Source organism: Strix uralensis, chromosome 5, assembly GCF_047716275.1.
Source record: "Strix uralensis isolate ZFMK-TIS-50842 chromosome 5, bStrUra1, whole genome shotgun sequence".
Taxonomy (NCBI): domain Eukaryota; kingdom Metazoa; phylum Chordata; class Aves; order Strigiformes; family Strigidae; genus Strix; species Strix uralensis.
In genome coordinates this window covers 164758-186945 of record NC_133976.1, presented here as the reverse complement: position 1 = coordinate 186945, position 22188 = coordinate 164758, and the positions used below count along the sequence as shown (strand labels likewise).

Below are 22188 nucleotides of genomic sequence, written 5' to 3'. Positions count from 1 at the left end.
TTTGAATGGCTATAGTAACAAGAGAAGCAAGCTTTCTCTGGGGAGGAAAAACCCCCACGACCCAAGAAAAACTCCTGCAAATAAAAGTAAAGCTCAGAGTAAGACTCCACCTCGCTTTTCACAGGGTGTTTTCCCAGGTGACTTCACGCAAGCGGCGACAGACAGCACAGCCTGGGCAGGGGTCAGGGCCAGGGGCCGCGGGACGCCCCTGGCCCCCGCACCGGCACCAACGAGGGCTTTAAGGAAAGTGTGACAGAGCTGAGCTCCCACCTCCTGTTCCTCCCGCCTGCTACCTGCGAACCCTTTGAGAAGCAACCCCTGTCTTTGGGAACTTCTTTCCTGTGGGTAAGGCTGCGCTGCTCCCCGAGGAGGAGGATCCTCGCAAGGAGAGATGGGCACCAAGGCCTGGGTCTGCCCTGACCCTTTGGGCCACTGCCCGAACCATGGCTCCAGTGCTTCAGCTCAGTTCACGTACCATTACCCAAAACACCCACTTCAGCAGGTGACTCCTGAGCTTGAGGCACTTTTCCTTGTTTACAAGAGTGAGAAGGAGGTTTGGGCCAGGAGAGCGCCTGGGGATGGGGCGCAGCTCCAGCCACCCAGCTGGCAGCCGCCGCGCCACAGTCCATTATCCTCCACTAGCACCAAACTGCAAGAAAAATCAACACCCTCCAGAAAAGAAAAGCTCATTGAGAGGAAACTGGTGCGAGGGAACAAGCTTCTCCCTCTTGAATCAAAATGAAAGAAAATAAATGAGACATTATTCCTGCAGAGAAATTATTCTGTCACTCGCTATTCACCGCGGGCTGTGTGCTGGGGGAAGCCAACTGCAGGCACCCGGCTGGGGTGCTCTACAAGAGCAGAGAGACAACACACCCCCTTCACACCAAGCACATGCTGATGTTTCCAGCAATTTCAGTATCAAGGAAAGACTAATCTTTTCTCAGGGCCCCGTTTACTTCAAACAGCAGCCAGAATTAAGACAAACCATCCACTTGCCAGAGCGTGGCGGCTGCCGCAGGGTCACAGGCCCTGGAAGAGGCTGGAGAAGACCGACCTCCTCCCTTGCACCGGCTGTGTGACGAGCTCTCGCACAGGCCATCAGGCAGCAGCACGCAGACACTTCATCGATTCCCACAGAAACGGCAACTAATCGATTTCACGACACACCACGACAAGGTTTTAACTGCTGACTCGGAGGCTGGCTCAGAGCATCGCTACTGCTGCCCACGGCACCCCGGCATGAGCAGGAGGGAGGCCAAGCCCTTGCGGAGGACCGGGGGCAGCCCCCGCCATCCAGCCCCCAGGACACCCCACTCTGCTCTCGGACACCCCCTCCTTTCCCCGGGACACCCCGCACACACACGGGATGCTGCCAGGGTGTATGGGCTTTGGCTGGCAGAGCTGCATTTCTTGGCAGTAGCTGGTATGGGGCTGCGGTTTGGATCTGTGCTGAAGTCAGGGGTGACACCACGGGGCTGTGTTAGCTGGGGCTCAGCAGCGCTCCACAGCACCGAGGGCTGTTCTGCTCCTTGCCCTGCCCCGCCAGTGAGCAGGTGGGGGGCACAGGGAGAGGGGAGGGGTCACAGCTGGGACAGCTGCCCCACTGACCCAAGGGGTGTCCCAGACCGTAGGACATCGTGCTCAGTGATAAACCCCGGGGAAGGAGCAGGAAGGGGGGACGTTTGGAGTGATGGCGTTTGTCCTCCCAGGTCACTGTGACAGTGATGGAGCCCCGCTGCCCTGGGGATGGATGATGGGAAGCAGCCAATGAACTCCTCGTTTTGCTTTGCGTGCGCACGCAGCTTCTGCTTTACGTTAAACTGTCCTTATCTCAACCCACCAGTTTTTTTGCTTTTACCCTTCTGTTTCTCTCCAAAGACACACTGAAATCCGGGTCGGTGTTACCAGAGAAGGATGGGGGGCCAGATGGGCTGCGGTCACCCAGGGCAGCCTTGGCATGCTCTCAGCCATTAGATCCTGCTGTCCTGCCCTTCCTTCGTTCCGTTTGTCTGGGCAGAGAAGAAGTCAGAGACAAGCAAGAAGTCTCCTGCAGCAGAGAGGCAGGATGGGCCTCGTTTGTGCCCAGCTTTAACATGCCAGTTGACGAGGTCCGATGCGTTTCTTGCTGTAGAGGGGGGATGGCACTGACGGCAGTGCAAAACAGCAAACAAGACACCACCCTGTTCTCCATCCTCCGGTCTTGAATCCTTGTCCCAGCCTTGATCGCCTTCAGCCACTAGTAACACAAAACCCTCCTCCAGCCCGGGCAAGCGCCAGCCCTCCACCCCTCACACGCACCGGCACACGCGGTCGCGCCCGCACCCAGCTCCAGCGGCCCGTCTCTCCCCGAGGTCCTTCACAGCCTGCGCCGGTTCCTTTCTGCTGGCTCCTCCCGGCATGGCCGTGGCCATGGCATTCGCTCCCCTCACCCGGGTGCTCCTCAGGCAAGGACGTCCCCACGTCCCGCCGCTCCACAGGGCAGTGCCACCATCCGCTCCCTGCTAACCCCAACAGGAAAGGTGGTGACAGTCACACTGCGGACCTGCCGCGGGTGTTGTCCACCACGCTGACCCCTTCTTGTTGCTTTGTCACCCTCGGGCTGCCTGCGGCCCCTGCCTGCACCCACCCAGCCCACGCCAGGGCTGCGGCTCTTCTCTAAGTACAGTTTGCAGCTCCACAAGACCGTTGTCTGCGGCCAGCGCCTCTGGCTCTGCGCTAGTGTCAGTCGTCTACAACAGTGATGGCACACATGCTCCTAATAATTACTTTAAGTGTGTTTTAAGTGTGTTGCTTCTTTCCCCTTCAGGGTGGTAATATCCCAAGTCTCTTGGCAGCACAATGTCCTTTGTGGATGTTTTGGTAAATGCCAAGATTTTTCTGCACAGATTTTCGTTTATAAGCACAATGGGATTGCCCTTTTCTAACACACACTTTTTGCACTCCCATTTCTAAATGGTCTACTGCAATTCAGTGGGAAAAATATCTATAAGAAATGTCACTGCCTGCAGGTCCCACGAGGCGCGAGGGACTGAGGCTGATTGATTGACTGATTTTACTGAGTCACTTTGTTATTGCTAGCAGTACAAGAGAACAGTTTCCCCACTTCTTCGAGCAAGTCCACTGGCACTCAAAAAAAGGAGTTATTTTTATTTTTCTTGGTTTTCATTTTAATGGCAATTAAGAATCAAGATCATTAAAAGATTCAAGTAGTATATCCTGACACTAAAAGTCAGACTCTAAACTCTGAACATTTTCATACTTTGCTCTCATTCAGATGAGACCATTAGTCACAGGCCTAAAGATTTCGCACATACACAGCCTCAGAAGCAGTCCTACCATCCTGTTAGACCTAAAGCTAATCCTTCACAGCCCTCTATATTACCACATCTGAGAAAAAAAACAGTATTTCACTGCCCAAGTGCTGAGGCATCGTTACAAGTAACAGGGAAGCCTCAAGCGACCTGTAGGGTCTGACCACACCACAGAGGCATCACCTCTGTGCACCTGCCTACTTAGAAGAAAACACCAACCCCGAAACGCCCAGAGAGAAGCAGAAACCCCCGCAGCACCCACCCGACGCACAGCCCCAGCCTGCAGCAGTGGAGGAGCCGGCCGCTCCCCGGGTGGGCCCAGACACCTCCTCACTGCACGTTCGAGGCAGGAATGAACCCCACACCTGGTCCTGCCCCGCTGCCGCCCCGAGCACCCCTCCATGGGGTCAGTGGCACGGCGAGAGGCCTGTCCCCCGCAGCCCCGCGCCCGGCACAGCCACCACGGGCAGCAGCAGGCTCGTCTCCCGGGGCCTGCGGTCCTCAGCAGCTTGTGGGTTTTCTCTCATCTCAGGCAGCCGCCACCCCAGCGAGCAGCCCCCGTCCCGCTGCTCTCCGTCCCCCTCTCACCCTCAAGCCAGCTGCCGGGGGGCTCCACACGCATGCTCCGCTCTCACCCTCCCCAGCAGAGCAGCGTCCATCTGTGCCGGGCGGGTTAGTCAGGCGGGTGCCGGGGCTCAGCACCAGCATCGCTCCAACAAGTGCCTGGCACTAGCCTGTCTCCTGCTCACACCCCTCCTGTGCTACCCCCCGGCCGCCTCCCCCACACCGTGCCCTGCACGAGCAGCCCTGGAGCAGCACCAGGGCTCCTCTTCAGCCCCCCCAGGCACCGCGGCCCACGGCGCCCACAGGCCCAGGAAAACACCAGCCAAAGGAAACGCTCATCAGCATCCCCTCGATGGAGCCAAAAGGGAGTGGAGATGCAGGATCTCGCTCATATGATGTATTTTATCAGCAAGGGATGGGTTAAAAATAGAAACATGAATGAAATCTGGTTTTTAAGTAGAAATTAAAGCATGGAGATTAAGTGAACATTTAATAAAGTGCATTTATGGCTACTACACACTTGTAGGGAAAATCCCCAGACGCTGCTGCTCGGGTCTCCCCGTGGCAGGCGCCTCTGGCCCTCCCTCCAGAGGCACGGCCCCTCCTGGGCCAGGCTCAGGGGGACTGTGATTCACGCTTCCTGGCGCCAGGAAGATGCTGAGAGCTTTCCAGATTTGCTGCCTGGATATTCTTACGCCACCAGACAGAAGCCTCATGACTTTAATCTTCGTGAGTCAAACCTGAACTCTAACAGCATTTTGTTTCTTTTTTCTGCAGCAAAACAGAGGACCTGCTTCTCCCCACAAAGAAGATTTTCACCCTTGGGGTAGGTCAAGCCCTTTGGGAGAAGGTTTTCATTGCTTCCACTTTACGTCTGTGGCTCCACCAAACTCAGCTCTTGCTGTTGTACCTGTTAACTGAAGATTTACATGCAGAGCAGAGGTGACCAGGAGCAGAGCAGACCCTGCAGACCCACAGCAGGAGCCATGCACGGGCTGCCAGGACGCCAAGGAGGAGGAGGCCCAGCACGCTGCGGTCGCCCAGCCCTGGTCTCAGAGCCACCGGCTGTCGGGGAGAGCAGCCGAGCAGCTGAGCAGGGTCAAGGCCAACAACAGCACGTGTCACGTCAGCGGGCAAAAGGGAAACAGCCACGAGGCTGCACAGCCCTGGTCGGGAAGTGGGGAAACAGCCACGAGGCTGCACAGCCCTGGGCGGGAAGCGGTCGCTCTGCACGGGGGGTTTCCGAGGAAGCTGGTGACACACAGCAACAATGGAGCTAGCAGGGAGCCCTGGGGCCCAGGCCAGTCCCACGCCCTTCCTAAACAAGAACCCCCAAAGCCTCTCAGCCTGGCCTTCCCCAGCACAGTGCCCTCCACGCACGGGCCATCCCCGTGAGCCTCTCCACGCCACCGCTCCCTGCCCCGGCCCTTCCCCACAGACTCTCCCAGAAAATGAGTCTGATGGGGGCTCAGGTGTCCTCCTGCCACCCAGTAGTTCGAAGGCTGCCCAGCGCGTTACAGCCCCGCGCTGCCGGAGCAACCTCCCTCCTCCTGTCTCGTGGTTCCCACGTGCCGCTGGCCCTGACCTCCCAGGAACAAGTGAAGTCCCCACAGGGCCACATGCCATCTCAAGGCACAATTATCAGTAGCAGCAGAAATCTTCTCGTGGTTCCAGACCTCTCCACAATTATTGTTCTTAATTTCTTAGGCAAGAAGTGACACCACGGGACCACCGCAGCTGTCCAGGGAAGAGCAGTGCGAGAGGGCACCCGGCCAGCACGTGCCCAAGGCCCGGTGGCCATTTGTATCCCTGAGCCTCCGGCTGTGCCAGCTGGGGCATCCCTGGCCGTAGAGCCCGGTGGGTTTGGTGGGGCGTCTCTCCTCCCAGGAAACACCCATGTGCACAAAAGCACCACTCCTGCCACACTGTCCTCCAAACACCCAGACGGTCCGTTCAGTGCCTGCATCATTCATCCTGACACAAACCTTGATCGCTGCCCACGACATGTGGGGGCTGCAGCAGACCAAGAGCGCTTTCCACTTCACATGTGGATCCTGCCAGTGAAATCCTGACCCAAACACAGGGGTTAAAGCCAGAGACAAAGCAACGAGCCTGGTGCAAAGCAGAGGCGGAGGTGTGCTGCAGCCTCTCGATGGGGCAGGAAGGCCTGCTCCTCAATGTGCACCATTGTGCTCTCTGGGGTTTTAGTGACTCCTCCATGCCCAAGAATAAAGCTTTTCTTCAGCCGGCCCATCACGTGTCCCTCAGCCTCAGCACTCCCTGGGAAGCTGACCCCACGCGCTCCCTGCGAAGCCCAGTCCAACCACACACCTGCCCGCTAGCACACGCAAGTCATCCCTGTGTGGGCACCCCACCACAGCTCGACGGGGTCCTTCAGCTTACACCCCCACCTGAACCACCCCGGGCTTTGGCACGTGCCGTCCAATTCTCTGAAGTGCTCTGCAAGCAGGAAAGGTGGAAACGCCCCAAACCCTGGTACCCTCCCTGTGACAGGCCACCACCAGTGCTGAACATGCTTCCAGGGCTTTGAGGCAGCCAGCTAGACTCAGCCTTACCTTTGTATGGAGCTTGGCAAACTGCTTGTCATCCAGCAAAGTCTGGGTGTACACACGCCTTTTGTACCGGAACTGCAAGAGGGAAGAATGTCAGATATGAGATGAACAAACCCCACTCAGCATCAAACCGCTCTCGAGCAGCTCCAGTAAACGTCAGCTTGCATGAAGACATTCAGTCTAGGCCTGAAAACAGCACCAGACACAGAATACACTGTTCTCCTTCACACTTTGCTCTAATAGTTAATTGCTTTCCTCACTAAAGAAAATCTGACCAGTTTGTCACATGGATCTGTCTGCTTTGAGCTTCCAGATGGTGTGGGCTTTGTTCTGCTTCTTCCCAATTAATTAGGGATCTCTCTAACAACAGAATGGTTTTCCCCAGGACGGTTCTTACACAGGTGGTCTAGAGCCGACTTCCCTGTAAGCAGGCTGAGCTCTACACCTCTCACTGAGGGATCTTCGCGTCTGTTCCCAGACCATTTCTGCTGCTCTTCCCTGTGCCATGCCTCTTTCCAATGTCCTTTCAACTACACCCACATGCTGCTCCAACACCAACCACTTCCATGCCAACCACTCCTAAAACCAACTCACTACTTGTCAGGGCACATGATGTGCCACAGCATCACGCTGGAAATTGCTTTAAGGCTTCTTGACCAAAAGGCTCACAAATTTTCTTTGGAAACTTTGTTTTCCACAGTGAGAGTCCCTCCTTTGCAAGCAATCCTTGTCCCTGTATGTTTGTGATTTGGCTGACTTAGAGCGTACTTTGATGGGACCCCACTTACCAAACGACCTGCGCAGCGCAGTCGACATTGTTATATTCTCTGCCCAACTTTGTGTAATCAGACTTTATCAGCAGTGATTTTCCATTGACACCCAGATCCCTGGGGTAACCACATCAAGCTTGACATTGGTCCCTAAGAAACCCCACTAGAAATGCATCTCTGCAGTGCTGGTGGCAGTGACACTGCTTTGTATCATCAATTAGCTAGCCAGTGGCACTTGTCCTACTGATGTTTTATAGTGCTAATCCTGAACTTGAATATCACGTAGAACAAAATCAAGTACCCCCAAGTGGCTGCTACCTTTGTATAGTTATCTTTACCAAGCAGAATTACAGTGTCCTTAAAGAAAGAAATTGGATTTGTTTGACTAGATCTTTTTTCAATGCATGAATTGTATTCTGAGATTTTGAATTGCTATGAACTTAATCCTCCATCAACATTTCATTATTTCAGCTGGAACTGACACCAGGTTATCTTTGGACTGCAGTTATTAAGCTCATCCCACTTACTTTTCAATACTGGGAAAATATTAGCACTTTTCAGTCTATCACAAACTTGTACTACTGGGCAAATGTTTTCTTACACAGCTGGGATTTTTTTTTAGTCATTCCAAGGTAAAAATTGTCTTGCCCACTGATTTACAGACATTGGTCCTTTGCAGACGCTGCCAGTGCCAGGGGTCTCTGCGCACCCCTACGCAGTCCTGCACGCACCCTTCATCAGCTCCTCTCCAGGCCCAGCACCGTGTTAGAGAGTCACAGCGAACGAGCTCTGGCCCCAGCCTCCGGTGCCAGCCCTGGGCAGGGCTCGGGCTGAGCGGGGCAGCGCCGCTCTGCAGCCGCGGGCTCTCGGCTCCCTGCGCCGGCCCGGGTGGGCTCACCCACTGCTGCTGCCCCAGCGTCCGGCCCGGGAGAAGGTCGCGCCAGGGCTCCCGCCTGCCCCCCGCTGCGCTGCCCCCCACTGCGCGGGCAGGGGCCAGGGCAGAGCATCAGCAGGGCAGGTCTGAGAGAGGGAAGCCAGCTCCGCCGGCTGCGATGCAGGAGCGGTGCTCACCGCCACCCAAGTGCAAGGCAAAAACTTCATCGGAGAAGAGCTGAGCTGTACAACACGAGACAGCTGCTCAGAACTGAGCAGCCAAACTTCTGAAGAAGCGACTGAAGTGGGCTGTTGACCCTGAGTGAGTCACATCCCCACGGTTTTGCTCCAAGAGCTCACCCGCGGAACAGGCTCGCGCGGGGAGGACACAGAGGCACAAGAATTTCCAGATCTCCAGACCTACAGAGTGCATGAACTGAATGTGAGATGATTAATAACGGTGAGAACACAACGGTCTGTTTGGCATGCAAACAAAACAACTACCTCATTAAGAAGGACACAACAAGCTTCTGACAGCAGATAACCACCAGTAAGAGCACAGGGGATACAGGCGGTACCCCCAGACGCGCGGTGGGGCAGCAGGATCCCAGCCGTGGGGCGAGTGGACCCCGCTGGGCGCTGCCTGGCCACCAGCACACACGCCGCAGCTGCTGGGTCATCCCGATAAAGGAGCCTGGAGTATCTACAGCTCTCCCCGGCACAGAACAGAGCCACCATCCCACCTCTCCAGGGAGCTACTGCAGATACCTGCTTTTTAATGTAATTTTTCTGACAATATGCACAGAGCCCTCATTTATCTGATTACCTGCATATGCAGCCCTGAGGGCTAATTTATCTTTTGTGTTCAAGAAACCTCAGTGGTATCAGCATAGGATTATGTCTTGTAAATAGATTCTGGATTTTTGGTTTTTCAATAGGATTCTCCAGCGCTCAGCTGCCATTCTTACCAAGTTATGAAGAATCAAAATGACACACAACAAATATCCATGTCAAGTTTGCATTTAGATGTGCGTGATAAGACATTAAGTGTGGACATTATGCTAAATTATACAAAAACAAAGCATTAAAGCCTGACATTAAGAAATTTACTACCTCATAGGTTTATTTGCAAGCACTCTTAATGTTGTTCCAAATGTTTTTGTCTACATTAAATGTTAGTTTGCTACAAAATTGTGCTGCACTTTCTTTCCAAATTAGTCAGGATTAGTTATAATAACAGCATTCACGTTTGCATTTATAAGAGCTCGTGCAGCTTGAACATGTAATGCTTTCCAAACAGACTTTGTGGGTAAAATATAGCAGAAGATCCCTAAGTTTGTAAGTCCACATGCAGGTAACTGGAGTCCTGTTACGGCCAGTGGGGATGTCCCCAGTGACAGTCAGCGGAGCCCAGGAAATGCTGCAGGTCACCTTAGAATAAAAACCTACATGCGATCACCTGAATCCCAGTCCAAGGAAAAACCTATACTGAATGTAAATACAGAGTTCATTCAGTTAATTTCTGCTCTAGTTAATTTTCTGGAGCAGAAGATAGTATAGATTATCCTCCGTGCTCATCACATGAATGAGGTCCATTCAGGGACAGTCATTTTGCTGTCAAAGCACACAGTTGCGTTCTAGTCTCTACAGTGACTGTAAATTAAACAAAATATCAAATTCAAGTCCTTCAGCCTCATATTCAAAGATCTCCCTATGATTTTCCCCCTGTACGTATGAGACCGGCTTTCCTGCTGTTACTGCCATTTCCCATGACAGTTATGCGCCACTAGAAAAGAAGAAATTTCGATCAACAGGGTCAGAAAACAGGGAAGTTGTTTCACGGGGCTGACAGATGTTCTGGAGCTCTTGAGCAGAGTCACGAGCAACTAAAACTCAGAGGCATTTGCCTCAGCTTTCCCTCAATGAATTCTCCATGAGTAAACATACACCCACACAAATTTCTATGCTTTCACTCCTGCAAGGGAAATGGGGAAAAAAAGGGGAGGGGGACAGGGGACATTAATATCTGTGGTGCCTACAGAGACTACAGTGGAAGGGATCGTAGAAGTCCTGCATACTTATGTACATATCTATCTATCCATCTATATACATATATATAGATATTCACACATTTTGAAAAAAAAAAGAAGACAGCTACCTCCAAGTATGGGACGGGAGTGTCTGGGTTCAGGGGGTACTCCCTCAGCAGGCGTTCCTCATCCAGAAACTTCCCAGCCCTGCCGTTGAAGGCTGGCTGGAAGAGTCCATAGTTCAGAACATCCTTCAGGCTGTGGTTCAAAATGCAGAGGATGCGCTGCTTGGAAACCCACACGGGAACGTCCGGATTCAGCCGTAGACACTTCTGTGGAGAGACACAGAGGGCAGTTAGAGCCGAGCGTCACCAAGGCCCTGTACCCCAGAGCTGCACCCAGGAACAGCCACAGTAAGAACAAGGAGAAGGATAAAATGGGAAAGCCACAATCTTTGCCATGTCAGTGGATTATGGGAAAGGGAAAAAAAAGAGTTAGAGAAGGATGAGACTTAGCAGGTCCCCCCTTATGCACTTTGTGGGGTTCAGGGCAGACTCAAACACTGTATGTTATAACATGCTATAAAATATGAGAAGCATCAAAGAATATCTTATGGCCTAATAACAGTTTAATAGCAAAGCTTCATTAAAAATCCCCAATAGTGTGTAAAGACCCTATTGACTTCTCCACCACAGATCTCATAGGTGTGAGACAAAGGAGGGACACACGGCAGCAACTTGAGCCCTGCCAGGAGCCGGAGGCATCCGGCGAGGTCTCCACAGCAGGAAGAGGGGAGCCGAGCCCTCTGCCGCCCCGCAGGGAAAGTCACACTTCCCCATCCCACCCTGCCACCGCAGCGGGTTTCCCGGGTACCACAAGCAGTTTCCCTCCCTCCTCAGGACCCAGGACATCAAATATTTATAGCCCATCACCTTCAGGCTGTATTTCCCACAGCTGTGGCTCCCGGCTGGCTGTGGGGCCAGGGCTGCGGTGCTGACAGTGCAGGCCAGTGGTGGGGACCCACCTGGGCCAGCGCCCGCCGAGTGGCACAGCCCGGCACAGGTGCACGGCACCGGCACGGATCCCCTCCACCACGGTGCTGCAGCCGCGGGCTCTTGCAGGTGAAGGAAAGTGAGAGGAGGCCGCGCTGGCGGCACGAGAGGTCGGTCTCGCAACAGCCTCTCCTGGTCAGCAGCCACCGTTTCCCCTCCCAGGTCCCTGGTTTTGCATTTTGGCCCTCAGCTCTCCCTCCTTCCCATCACTTTGTTTTCCCCCTTGTTTGTTTCTCCTCCCCCTCCACACTTTCCACAGCATTCAGTCCTGTTCCAGCGCTTCATTTCAGGGCACAGCCTGTCAGCCCTGTGATTTTCGTGCTGGAAGACAAAGTGAACAACCACCCTCGCTGCCTCTGCAGGGCTCCCCCAGCAGCTGCTGCTTTCCCAGGCCGAGTCCTGCTCCGCTCATCACACAGAGGCACTCCATGCTTCTGCCCACCCTCGTTACTCCCCTAGACCCCGCCATCACCCGTACCAGGGGAGGCCGGAGGTGCGGGCTGTGTCCAGGGCACAGGTGCAGCATGGATCCACACGGCGGCACGAGCACGCTTTGTCCGTGATGGTGTTGAAGAGTTGAGGCCTGAACACAGACACCGGTTTGGATTTCCAGACGGACTGACCCGACCCCACCTTCTCCCCATGCTCAGCCTTGGGTGCAGCGGCTGCGGCGGCCCCACAAGCGCCAGAGCTCCTGCCACCACCGCACTGGGAGAAGGACACTCACCCCAGGCGCCAAAGCAACCGCACGTCCTCACTCACCCCTTCAGCCCCACTTACAACTTCAAAATTTCACCCCAGGGCCCGTTTTGGTCCTTTGTCCCCCGAACAGCATCTTTTTGGTCCTGTGAATTAAACATGCACTGTTTTGAAAAACTTAAACAGCCTTGCCCAGAGAGAAGCCATGACCCTGGCAGGGCACAGGGCAGAAGCCAGCCTGCCCGCCTGCTCACCGCCACCGGCAACGCCACCGCGTGAGGCACAAAGCCACCGAGCTGATGTTACAGCTCATTTTTCTCAGGCATGGATAACTTGCACTTGGCAGCGTGTGCTTGTCCTGCAAACAGAGGTCAGCGTTATCTATTTCATCGCTGACCGCATTAGCGAGCCAGCACCCTTATCAGCTACGGCTTGTCCTGCTGCAGGGACCAAGGAAGAGGCACCTGGCTGCTGGTGTGAGAAATCAGGAGTTCAAAACCTTTGAGAAACACCAGCTCTGTTCTCTTTCAGTCCTCAAAGAGAAGCAGAATATGCATCATTCTTTCAGGGACCTATAAATAAAAAATAAACGTCATCTATACCTTCCTACTTTAGCCTCTAGGACTCTTCCTCACTGTCAAATTCTGTTGTTCAGTATTAAAATATAGAGCTAATGGGAAAAAAGCAGACAGGCAGATGCACACGTGCACAAGTGCAAGTGCTGGCTGAAGGAAGATCCTGGCATAAAATCCACTGAATTTTATACCAAACTTTATACTGCAGAGACATACTCTAGGGAGCATTAACATTTCATATTTAAGAGAGAAAACAACTTACACCCCGCAGAGTGTCTCCTTCTGTCGTTAACCCGCATCAGAAATCAGAAGGAAGAAAATGCCCACTTCAGCTGTGAGGTCAAAACGCTGCACAGCACTTTGTGGGCACAATCCAGCTACTTCAATGTCTCTTACGACTCTGTTTCTCCAAACACCGCTGCATGTATTAATGACTTTCTCATATCAGAGATCCTGCAACGAAACTTGCTTACTCCGCTCCACGATGCAGCACAGCCACTCCGGGAGCCACCCAAAGGCACGAAGCTAATCCCACAGCCCCTGCCTGAAGGGCAGTGAGGAACATCTCTGCGGGGATTGGCAGGAGAAAGCTGCCCTGCGCGTGGGGGGACGGGGCTCGCTTTGCTCCAGGAGCCCCAGCAGCCGGGGCTCCTCCGCTTCCCGTCTGACAGAGGGGCATGTGGCTCCCCCCAGCCTCCCGCACAGCCGGGACAGCCCCGCAGCTCCCGCACCTGCACCGGGCAGCGCAGGGCTGGGCCGCCCGACCTGCCGATGCCGAGCTGGGCACTGAGCCTGTCCCCCTCAGAAAGAGGGGCCGAGCTTGGCAGCGTGGGCCCTGCCACTGCCGCGCGGGGAGATCCAGCCTGGAGACAGCACAGTCGCTCACACAGGTGCGAGCAGCTTCCGACCCCGAGGTCTGGACACTCAGGTCAACATTAATTCTAGAAGGAACCAAACTGCCTTGCACAGTCCCCAACCTGCAGGGGAACGAAAGGTCTCTGCCCCCCTCAAAACCGAGAGGCTCAGTGCTGCTCGGGGTGTCAGTCCCCAGAAGACCCAGGAGGGACCCCGGGGAGCCGAAGGAGCCCCCTCAGCGCCCGTCCGTGTGCCAGGGGCCGGCACAGCCCCGCAGAGCCCCCACCCTGCAGCCGGGGCAGGTCCCACCACCGGGGCAGACTCGGGGGAGGGCAGCGTGCAAGCAGCTCTCGGCACAAGTTGCTCACTCTGTTGTGCAGTTACAAGCGATAATTTCTTCCATACAATTATAAGCTCTGATCACAACAGACAAAGCCTTAGGAAGAACTCCTGAAAGAAAACAGTACAGCTTCTCAACTTTTAGACAGCATGGATGACTCCTTCCCGAAGGAAGAAAGAGCTCAGAGCTTCAGATTCAATCCTCAGCAATGCACAGGATGACAGACAAGATCTATTCAAGAGCCACCCTGCAATAATGACAATAAAGAACTTACATTCAACAATCCCTTAAGAGCAAAAAAGCCAAAAATTCTTCATTGAAGAGCACACAAATGAGAAAGAGTTGAAAGGAAATTAAAAAGAAGCAGCTGAAAAGGTAATGTGCTTGCAGGCAGCAGGGAGTATATTTCATAATATGACATTAGAAGCTCTGAGCAAATGTATGGCAAAAATGAAAAAACAGCCTCTAAGAGGCCCCTACAGAAAGATGGAGCAGCCAAACCAACAGAGCAGAGAATCTATCAAAAGTAAAAGATTTCCTTTAGAAGAATGGGAGTTGCCTCTGAATGGGAACAGAAAAGAGCACAATCCTGCCACACCACATGCAGAATGACAATGGTATTGAAGTCATCAAAACCAGCAAATGCGGAGGAAGAGGGGAGCCTGACGGAAAGTGGGTGAGGCCGGCAAGCAACCGCGGCTTGAGAGTCATCCCAGGAGGAGTCCCGGAGCTCCTCCCGTGAGGACCGGCTGCACGATGGGCTCCTCGCTGGCCACCGTCCAACAGATGCCAACACAAAGGGTCTCAGAGAAGAGGAATAAAATAAAAAAGAAGAGGAATACAGCCGCCCCATTGGATGCAGGAGCACGGCAGATCTGAGAGCACAACTGCAAGCGGTGCCGATGGCCCGTGCACGGCACTGGCTGTGCTCTGCCCCGCACCGTGCAAACCCCCCGGAGCGGGAGCAGAGTGCAGGCAGGAGGTGCTGATACCCAGAAGTGCTCTGCGACCCAAAGGAGCTCAAACAAACATTTACACTGCTGAAAATCTGCTTATTTTCTGTGGAGTCATGCCTCACACCTACGAGGAGAGCCTGGAGGAAACCCACAGCTACCAGAGCAAGGCTGGCCTGCTCACCAATACGCACATGTGTTTCCCAACTGTTTCAGCAAGGCCCCTTGCTGACATAAACTCCAGTGCCAGAGGCAAGAAAGCACTCTTTTGGATCCCTACCCAACCAGGAAGATAGTAAACAAAGGTGAAGGTCAACCAGGCAGGTTTCCTGACATGGGAGTTCATCGGTGGAGGAGTCACGCGGGGCCCGTGCTGGGATCTGGGCTGAAGTGATGCAGAAGGGGCTGCAATGACACTCCTGAATTGGCAGCACACCCAGATCTTGTGCATCACGTGCAGGTTTGGTGGCCCTGTCTTTCAGGAAACAACAGAAACAGGAAAAAGGTAAAGGGAAAGAAGACAAAGGTGACCAGAGGCACTGAGCAGTCTGCACAGGACAAAGACAGGGAGCTGGAGCAGAGCACCCCGAGCAGCGTGCAGCGCTCCACAGCAGCCAGCCAGGCACTCGCCCCGGGCGGGCAGCGGCTCCCTGTAGCACTGGGACAAAGTTACAGGAACAGACGCTATGTATAAAACAAACAAGCCCAGGTAACTTTTTCACCTTTCCTTAAAAGATTATGTTTGATTTTCTCCATTTTTTTCCTTCCTAATTACTCGGTTTACCCCTAAGCAGCAGTCTTGGCAGCAAGCTCTTCCTGCCACCTGGGGCAGGCGTCACTGGTCCCCTGCAGCATGTGAAATCCCGAAGGATCCTCCTGACCTCATTCGCACGCCAGCAGGAGAAAGGATCCTTCCCAGCCCGGGAACCGCCCGGAGCACTCCCACCAGCCACCCCTCAAACTCAGCAGCAGCTCCTGGGGCAGGGGCTGGGGAGGCAGCAGCAGCCCCCACGCACGGACGGCCCCTGGCCAGGGACCATGGGGTGGGCTGAACCATTGCAGCTCGTTTCCCTTCGTGACCATGGTCCAGGGAAGGAGCTGGGCTCTGCAGGGACAAGGGCAGAGCAACCACCACTCTGCACTTTAGTGGAGGAGAGGAGAAATCAGCGCAAACTTTCTGTGCACTGGATGCTGGCAAAAGGCAAAGTGGGACCAGCTCAGAGAGCAAGTTGTGTATGCTGGCAAAACAACAGGAATTTCTGGGCTTAGCTCACCTCCTGAGGAAAGCTCTGGCCCTGTCATCCACTGTGCTGAACACCACACTGGGAGAAGCTGCCTCCACCAAAAGGAAACAAGATAAAGAGCAGGAGGGAGGTTCTCGGCTCCCCGCAGGAAAGTGCCTGGTGCACCAGCCCTTCTTGCAGAGTTACGTGCTGTAGATAACAAAGTATTTTGGTTCTATGGGTTTTCCAGTGAAACGGTTGCTGCTTATGAGCCAGTCTGGAAGGATGTTGCTGACTGTTGTATCACCCCCAGAATGCACTGCCAGAGGCATGAAGCCATCCAGTTACTTCTATTTAAAAAATAAGAGTCCAAGAGCCCCCTTATTACAACTCTTGAGTAGCACTGACAGTGACAACCAGCCCCATCCCACAGTCCCACTAGTCAGGGCTTTCAGAGGAGCAGCTGCCTCTGACACAAACACAGCTTGAAATGAATGTTTAAAGAGATTCAACTCCTGATTAACACTAAGTGACTGGTTCAGGCAAAACCTCCCTCTTACACAGAGCTACAACAGCTTTATTATTAGCCACCTGCATGCAAAGGGCTGCTGAAGTGCAAAATCACCAGCCGGTTTCATCCAACTGCTGAACCTTTCGTACAGGAAAGACAGCACAGAGGGAAATGCAGAAGTGCTGGACCTGTAAATCAGGCTGACCCCACCGGCTGTTACCTTCAGAGGCCTGGGAATGTTTCCTGCTTGGCTCACTGCAACACCACAACCACGGCCACCTGCCTAACTTGTGATCAGCTGGAAAATGAGGACCTGGGAAGCTTTAGCTCTATCTAGGGCTGAAAAAAGGCCATGGAGAGCAAAGCTTCTTCCAGAGCAGAGGGAATAAGACCTTCTGTTCATCCAGCATCAAGACTGAGACATGCTGGTTGGGTAGATAGGTAACACATGCGAAAGAGATACAAAACTTCTCAGTATAAAGGGGCAAATGAAATCAAGCTTGACTAGAGAATGGAAGAACCCAGTGAAAAGAGCACGCTGTAGCTGCCTTCGGAGCACATACTCAGCATGCCCTCTGATTCAGCAAATTCAGAGCCAAGAGGGCCTGTAAGATCATCTCGTCTGGGCAATGTATCACTGCCCCGTAAGTTGCAACCCGTAACTCCCATAATGAAATAAATGACTTGAATTTGGCCAACAGTTTCCTGAAAAGCATCCAACTTGAGTCTAAAAACATCACGATAGGAAACATGCTCCCTCCTTGGATAAATTAATAAGCAAACAGTCATCCTCAATGAAAAAAGATATGTCTTAGTTCTGATTTGATTTCCCTTGTCTAAACTTCCAATATAATCATTATTTCTTGCTATATCTCTCTCTGTGATACTGAATAGCTCTTTAATACTCCGTTTCTTGCTATGCTGGTAGCCTCCATTTAACACTGTCACCTCTCAGTCTTGCTCAGGGTGAGCAGAAGAGGCTCATGTTCATAAATTGTAGTGCATTTTCTCCAGATCTCAAATAATTTCTATTGCTCTTTTCAGCACCCTCTTTAATTTTAAATACACTTTTTAAAGTGCAGAATCAGAGCCAGAGGCAATATTCCTGCATCTGTCTCCCAGCTGCCATATACAGCTATAAAATACTGTCCTCACCTCAACTCACTATCCCCTTGCTTCCATCTCCAGGCATCACATTAGCGCTTTTCACTGAAGCATGTGGCAGTTTGGGTTCAGTTTACTTTGACCGCTCCATTCCCTTCAGACAGCCAAAGCCCACATCCTTTCCAGGATAAAGCTCCATTTTCTACATCTGGCGTTAGTCATAGAATCACAGAATGGTTTGGGTTGGCAAGGACCTGAAAGACCACCCTAGTTTCAACCCCCCTGCCATGGGCAGGGACACCTTCCACTAGATCAGGTGGCTTAGTCCTTTGCTACCTGCAAAACTCTGCATTTGAATTAATTAAAAGATAATTTATTTTGATGGACCCAGGTCTAATTTATTCTACATGTGAATAAAAAAAATTAAAAGATGGAGATGCAGCCTCTAACAACCCTAAACCAGCAGCTGATGAAATGGGAGGGGCATGGGGGGAATGGACTGCAGAAAGTGGCCAGACTTTGGCACCCCCTGACCAGCACGTCCTTTGGCCACTGCTAGAGACAGATACTGAGTCAGATAGACACTGGTTTGGCCCAGGGGGGCTTTTTTGTGCTCTTATTTACGCCACCTATGCTCACATCTTTATTCATAACTCCACTACTGCTTTTAGTTACAGGAAAAAATTGTCAACAGAGGTAATATATTTACTCCTGCTTCTCTATTTTTATACTTAGCATATTGCAAAACAGTAATTTCTAACATATCCTAACAGATCCGTAAGATCTTTATGGATGGTTGTTAATGAAAGAACCCAGGGATTAATGTAAGCTTAGGTCCTTACGGAACTTTATGATCCTTACGATCCATAAGGACCCCCCGAGTCCCTTTCCGGTGTTGATGCATTCCATTTAGCCAACTGCACAGGCATTAAAGGAGTTCCTGTTTCTCTCTTTAATGCACCTTACTTTGCATCACCAACACTGATCCTTATCCACTGGGGTTTTTACGCTTGTGTTATTATGTCCCCCTGAACCTCCCCTCTGGGCTCGAGCTGCTACAGGGAGGTTTGTGCAGCCGGATAGCTCTACTGCCCAGGGAGGAGGGGGGGTCTCACCCCACAGGCTGGATCGAGAGCTGTGCCACGCCGGGAGGCAGGCGCAGCCCGGCAGTTTCCACGGCAGAGCCCCACAGGATTCGTACCATTGCCTGTGCTGCTCACGGGTCTGGAAAGGTCTGGGAAGGAGAGATGAACTGCGAGCCAATGACTAAGGTACCTGGTGCAGTAACACTGAGAGCCGGCTGCAAACCCCAGCAGAAGGACCTGACCGAGCCAAACAGCTGGGGAGTGAGTACAGCAGAGCAGCCCCACACAAGCGAAATGCTACCGACGAGGGGCTCTGGGCTGGCTGTTGCCTGGCCGCAGCTGGCAGTCCTGTGGCCCCACCACAGCGACGCTCAGCAGGGGCCCGACAGAATATTAGGGACCAAAGGAACAGAAAGTGCCGCCACGTCGCTGCATGAGCCCCTGGCACGCCTGTGTCCTCGAGGCCACCTGCAGATCCACCTCCCCTTTCAGAAAGGATGTACCAGAAGTGGAAAAGGGGCAGAAAAGGGAGAAAAGATCAACGGCCTAGCATGGCATCCATGTGAGGCTCAACTAAATAGACAAGACTTCAGTCTGGGAAAGAGAAGACTGGGAAGGAATATGACAAAACCAGAAGTGGCATGGAAAAGATAAACAGGTATTATCTCCTTGGGAACTGATGCAAACACCACAAGACAAGGTGACAGATAGGACATCTTCATTAGACACACTCGTGCTGATCTGCTCAACAGCACGCCGCCAGGCGCTGGCAATCGACTCAAATTGGTCTCCCAGGTACCTTCACTTGCATAGTCATCCCCACAAATCAGCACGGTGTGCATCGTCGGGCATTCAGCTTAACCCAGCCAGAGCACCCTACCCAGATCTGACTCTAATTGCAGCAATAACTCTTGGGTTACAGTTTACTCCCCCTCTTTTCTTCAAAGCTACAGTTTCTCCCATCTTACATTCACCTACACCCCCTCTGCCTCGAGGTCTCAACAACCAGTCTAACTTTGTGGCTGGATCCTTTTTCTTCGTACTTAAGACTCCAAGATTTTGCACCTACACCTTGTTTGTTACAATTGCATCGTTTCTGTTAAATTAGACTAACTCCTACCCACCAGCAATAAAGTCTCTTTCAAAGCAAAACTCTGGAGGGTATTAAGTGAAACTACTAGAGTCAAAGCAGGACAAAGAATTGGTATTTCCTTACGACCGGGCACGTGTTCACTGTGGAGCTCCACACCAGCAAGTCTTGGGTCACGCCAGGGGAAGGGTCCTGGGCAAGCCAGGCTGGCTCAGGGTGGGCAGCTGCTCAGGACTGCGGCCAGGCGGGTGCTGAGCGACGTGGAGGGCAGAGACCCCACGGCCTCTGGGGAGGGTTCCCCAGAGAGGCGTCACCATGTGCATGTCCCTTGCCTCACCCCTCCAGGGTTTGTCCTTACCCCTCCAGGAGCTCTGCCTGTCGCTGCCCACAGGACCTGGCCGGGCCCCCGCGGTCCGACCCGGTGTCCCCGCACTCACACCTGCCTGCTGGCTGTGTTCCTCTCCAAATCATTAATACTCTGAACAAAGTTACAAACCCCGAGGTATTTTCTCTCCTGCCCCTCAGCACCCTGACAAACGCTCCTGAAGACAAGTATTCATCATTTGTTCATGCTTCCCCATGCCAACCCCTGTGCCTGGTGCTGGGAGCATTGCAGCTCTTCTGCTCTCCACACCTAACCGCTTCAGCCCTTCCAGAAGCGTTTCCATCAAGCTCTTCTCAAGTTTTGATAAACCCATCAGTCAGCTCTCTTATTAAAAAATTAAAATAGATTAGGAAGACATGACGACCTGAAAATGCAATGGTTAAATTTCACCAGAAATTATTTTCCAACTGATAAATTTTCCTGTTTTCCCGTAACAGTGTAACTACTGTACAACACATAAGTTCATTGGTCTTTAGCTCTCCACGTTGACACTGAGGCTTTAGCTAAAGATGGCTTCAACAGCTCCTTCTTGCTAATCTCTTTTCCCCGATATAATAACTGTTTTGAGTGAAAATAAAATGCACATTATTGCTACCTACTCATCCACTCCATACTTAAAATTTCTTCAGTAATTACCTACTGTTTTGTTTTTTTAAATGAGTTTGCTTCAGCACTCACCTGCCGATCCATTCTTTTGTGAAACTTCCCCAACACTTTTTGCCGTTAATTCAGTTTCTCCGTCTCACTTAGGGCCTCCTCACGTGGCTCCACCCCGAGCCCCGGGAAGGGACCACACTCCCGCGGCCGAGGCGCGTGGCACGTTCCCGCTCTCCGCCACCACTGAGGCCTCAGATAAGGGGCTGCCATGGCTGGGGGTCCTGGTGCTGTTGCACAACCCCGCTGGCCGAGCGGGGGGTTTGTCAGCCCAGCGCCTCCCCGCCCCGGCAAAGGAGCGTCCCAGCAGCTCAGCACACTGGCAGCAGAGCCACAGGAGATGCTGGAAGAGGCATGCTCCTCTACTCAGTGGCTTTTAATTACAGAAAAATAATGACAATGTTGATAAATTTATTAACCACTCCCCTGATGATCAATTCAGCCAGTATTTGTCCAACATGTGGAGCCTTGGCAGCCTCCCAACAGCAACCCGAAAGCTTGACTGTTCCCAGGCAACCACAGCCTCCGGGTTCAACTTTACAATATTACCACATTTTCAATAAAAATTCTGCCGTACAAAGGAATTTCAAGTTGACAAATAAACTAAAATTAATAGTAAGTTAAATAGTATTAGGAGGGCCGATATTGACTGCCTTAGTTCCATATTTTACCCAGTTTAAAAAATTAGCATTTTTCTTCTATTAGCAACTGCAGTTTGCAGGCTGCTGCATTTAAATACTGCAGATTCCTTTGGGTCTATACGGAAATTCATATCATGCTTCCCACAGAAAACAAAGACCCTGAGGCAGAATGCGATTACTTTGGTTGCAACGGCACAAAAAGTAGGAAAAACTCTAAACCAACCCAATGAAGAAAAAGACAAGAATTGAGCGTGTCCGTGCAGTAAGAATCTGGGGAAACATAGTGGACTAAAAATGGTGTAACAACCATATAAAAATTACAGCTTCTTGGTGCTAAGAAAGGCTTCTCCACATGAAAAAAATGGTCACTAACCATGAAAAATCTTATTTATACATTCACTTTGGTCTAATGCAAGCTAAAACAAGAATATCAATTAAATGAACACGGTTGCAACTCTAAAGAGGAGGTGCAGAGCCTTCATCAACATCACTAAGAAGGAAAGGGAGGATTTCAACAGAAGACATATGAACATTAACAAATACAGTGAAAGAAAATACTAGAAGTATGCTTTACTTAATTTCTAAGGTTTTTTGTTATCAAGTTCAAGGCCAGGTTGGACAGGGCTTTGAGCAACCTGATCTAGGCGAAGATGTCCCCGCTTATTGCAGGGGGCTTGGACTAGATGATCTTTAAAGGTTCCTTCCAACCCAAACCATTCTGTGACTCTAAATAAAACATTTCACAAATCATTTTACATTGCTACAAACATCCACAATTTACAATGACAAGTCCATCCTGAAGCACATGCCTTAATTCCAGCTCATATACAAGTATTTTGCTCAAAATACTTAGCGGGACCAGCAGGTGAGCTAGCCCAAAAGATAACAATTTGCTGA

General features: G+C 52.1%; 1 protein-coding gene across 8 annotated transcripts in view; it reads right to left on the bottom strand.

Annotated features, from left to right (window-relative positions):
- Positions 1-22188, bottom strand: part of SHANK3 (SH3 and multiple ankyrin repeat domains 3) — a 368779-nt gene that overhangs the window by 300112 nt on the left and 46479 nt on the right. For all 8 annotated transcript variants that reach the window (XM_074869549.1, XM_074869547.1, XM_074869554.1 and 5 more), the window contains 2 exons: positions 10253-10456; positions 6455-6526 (listed from right to left, as the gene is read on the bottom strand). In XM_074869549.1, coding sequence (XP_074725650.1) covers positions 6455-6526; positions 10253-10456 — 276 coding nt within the window. The remainder of the gene's footprint in view (positions 1-6454; positions 6527-10252; positions 10457-22188) is intronic.